The sequence below is a fragment of the Arachis duranensis genome, chromosome 3, assembly GCF_000817695.3.
Source record: "Arachis duranensis cultivar V14167 chromosome 3, aradu.V14167.gnm2.J7QH, whole genome shotgun sequence".
Classification (NCBI taxonomy): Eukaryota; Viridiplantae; Streptophyta; class Magnoliopsida; order Fabales; family Fabaceae; genus Arachis; species Arachis duranensis.
This window is the reverse complement of record NC_029774.3, coordinates 124,398,797-124,402,233: the sequence shown is the minus strand read 5'-3', so window position 1 is coordinate 124,402,233 and position 3,437 is coordinate 124,398,797. Positions and strand designations below refer to the sequence as shown.

General features: G+C 30.9%; 1 protein-coding gene across 1 annotated transcript; it reads left to right on the top strand.

The window, feature by feature from the left end:
* Positions 1 to 1,578: 1,578 nt before the first annotated feature.
* LOC107481368 (uncharacterized) lies at positions 1,579 to 2,529 on the top strand. Its single transcript, XM_016101652.3, has 2 exons — positions 1,579 to 1,823; positions 1,941 to 2,529. Exons 1-2 carry the CDS (start codon positions 1,691 to 1,693, stop codon positions 2,321 to 2,323), a joined length of 516 nt encoding a protein of 171 aa, XP_015957138.1. The 5' UTR covers positions 1,579 to 1,690; the 3' UTR covers positions 2,324 to 2,529.
* Positions 2,530 to 3,437: the final 908 nt, after the last annotated feature.

Here is a 3,437-nt window from a genome sequence, read left to right as displayed (position 1 = left end):
AGCATCCAAGTTGCCAATGTGAATAACACTGCATTTCAATATGATTCACCACAAATCTTGGGGCACCTTTTAGCCATATATATATATAACTAACTCCTGCGATGCCCTTTCATAGTTTCATTTGATTTATTTACACTTGAGTAAACGTCCCTATATCTTTTCTTGAAATAAAAGGAAAGAAAAAGATGGTGCCGTAAATCAATTTTGAAAGTTTCGGACAAACTTTAATTATTAATTAAATTTACAACATTTTACTTTATTAGATAAATGAATCTACATATTACATACAATTTTTTTTAGCACAAATTATTATTCTCTAACTCAAATTTGCACATGAAATGTAACGAGTGAAAATAAATCTAAAATCCAATGAGGATAATTTTATTAGTTAATATAATTTATTATAAATATAAATAATAAAAATGTAATTAATCAAGTAAAAATTAGTAATTGATATTTTGTTTTGAATTCTATTCTCATAAAATTATATCCTTCCTAATTCTCTTTGATTTAATTAATTCTTTTTCTATTTTTCTTTAATCTCATTAATTTTTTTATTCTATATTTTTTTTCATTTTGTTAGAGTATCTTTAATGCTAGATTTAATTTCAATTTTATTTTGAATCCTACAAAAATGATACATAAATATTTATGGGATCATATGTTATAAATAATGATTTAAAATTAAAAATAAAATTTGTCTTTCTAATTCTTAATCTTAGTTTAATTAAAATTTTATATTATTTTTAATTATTTCATCAACATAATTATATGAACAATAAAATTTTATTAGTTTTTTATTAAAATAATATATATTTTTATCAATTAATTTTAATATAAATTTTAATTTTAAATTAATTTATTTCTTAATTTATTAACGATTTGTCAAAATCTAATAAAGTGTTGACTAAATATATTTGGATATTAATAAAGAATAAAATTGTTTATTGACGGCATAAATTCCACATTTCACACATGCCAAAGTTCTACTTGTTCAAAATATCACCCAAAGAATATAAAATTTTTGCTAATAAGTACCCTAAATTCCCTTGTTAAATAACTGAGTATTTCACTTGTTATTAACTAAACATATCTTATGTCTCACTTTTGTTATGTTATAAAAGGAGTTGAAATTTAAAAGACAATCTACAAATTAGATTAATCATTCTTTTTTAATTTTCAAACGAACTACATATATTTTGTTAAACAAGTTAAATTTATAGCTTATTATTTTTAATAGCGTATTATTTTTTAACCAAAGCTGCTTTTTATTTCCGCCTATATTTGCAATTTAATTTTTTTAAAATATTAAAAACTATCAAAAATTATTATTTTTAATTATTATTTAACTATTAATTTAATTATTTTAATTTATTTAGTTTAATAATTTAATAATATATTTTATTTTATATTTTAAAAATTAACGATTAATTAATAATTAAAAATAAGAAATTCAGATAATATTTGAAGGTTCTTCTGGATTTTCATCTATCATTTTCTTGCACTTATACGCCATTGGAATAATTTATTTTTAAAAAGAAAAGAAAAAAGAGAGAGGGGAATCCAATTTACATAAGTGACGCAAGTAATTATTATCACGATTCTCGTAGCCTTATTAAATCCCTATATAAATAAGGGAGGAGTGGTTCTATTGTTAGGCTTGAAGAGAAAGCGCGGCCACACCACCAAGATGGGCGGCGACAACCTCAAGTTCCTCTGCAGCTACGACGGTAAAATCCTCCCCCGCTATCCCGACGGCAAGCTCCGCTACCTGGGCGGCCACACCCGCCTCCTCTCCCTCCCTCGCTCCACTGCCTTCTCCGGTTAGTTAGTTCGTTACTTACCAACCAACTACCACTACTGTCCTTTTTTAGTTTGCTTTGTCAGTTACAACTTACAACTTACAAGTTTCGAGGCATAATAACTGAATTCCGTTACAGAGCTGCTTGTGAAGCTGGGAGACCTGTGCGGTTCCCCCGTCACTCACCTCCGCTGCCAACTACCTACGGAGGACCTCGACGCCTTGGTCTCCATCACTTCCGATGAGGATCTCGCTAACCTTCTCGAGGAATACGACCGCGTTTCATCTTCCAAGATCAGGCTCTTCCTTTCCTATTCATCCCCCGCCAAAACTACGCCATCCTCCTCTTCCTCTTCTTCTTCCTCCTCCTCGACGTCGTCGTTTCGCGCCCAAATGTGTACCGGAACCAAGAAATCCGCTGTCACTGCGAGAAATTCCGCTTTCCCCTGCTATGGTTACCGTGTCCCGGGAAACGCCGGTGGTGTTGTTTACCTCGTAAACAACTGCAACCACTGGCACTAGTGCCAGCTTAGCTTCGATCCACGGATGATGGAACAGAACAACAATTAAGAAACTATTTTACTAATTAAGAAAAGGATGTGAATTTAAAGATAATTATATAAATGTGTACATATGTGATATAAATCGCTGGGAAGGATTGGAGTTTTAGATTGTGATCCTTGCTTTGACCATTAATGAATTCCAGTCAGATTTCGTTTCGATCCAAATTAGTGATGGTGAGTGAGTTCGTCCTTTTTGGATTTTTTTTTTCTTGAGAATATCATATCGAAGATGAGAAGATGCTTCATTGACGTTTAATTTTGTTTTATTTATTTATTTTAATCTTGCTCTGGCTGTATGAGTTGTCCTGTTTCGCATTTTTCTTTAATGCGTTGCCTTTTTCCTTTCTTTCGGCCGGTATGGCCTTATCCTATCTTTCCTTGAGGGACCCTTTTTAATTTCTCTAATTTTCACAACTTGAAATTATTTGGCTTTTATTTATTTATTTTATTGCGTTCTAGTTGTATAATTGATTAACATTTTGACATTTGGGTTTCAGGTTTGCGAGATCTGAAGGATACAAGAAACATTCTTACATACTGGTATAAGATGCATTTTAGGGGAGCCCTTCCACTGAGTTTTTCCATTACTTTTTGCCTAATCACTTGCCAGTCTAACTTTTCTATGGTTCAATTTCTCCGGTATATATGAGCATAGGCGTCTTCCTCTGCTCAAGTGAACTATGAACACTGGACATGTTGGGTTCGTGCTATACTATGAATAGCAACAAAAACAGGGATGGCAATGCAAGTTGAAAACCCATTCATAGGCTATGCAATGCAAAGAGATGACTCATCAAGTGGCTCAAATGGAAACTATCTAAGGACGACAGCTGGAACATGAATGAATGTTCACCGGAATAACTTGAACACATTTAATACCCACTCATTCAACTACAAACAAAAAGAGGGAAAAGGGCACTAAAAAAGCAACATAAAAAGAACCAAAAGTCCAAAAAAAAAAGGTTGAGAATATATCACTTGTATATCTCATTTTTTTACTTTTAATATTAGAAATAATTGATAAAAATTTAGACAAAATAAAAATTTGTCTTTTACATATATATACATATATA

What these genes read in the sequence shown, in the direction of transcription:
- LOC107481368 (XM_016101652.3), top strand. Translation starts at nt 1,691, where the DNA reads ATGGGCGGCGACAACCTCAAGTTCCTCTGCAGCTACGACGGTAAAATC. An exon ending in TCGCTCCACTGCCTTCTCCG is followed by an intron (nt 1,824 to 1,940) that starts GTTAGTTAGTTC and finishes ATTCCGTTACAG; the next exon opens with AGCTGCTTGTGAAGCTGGGA.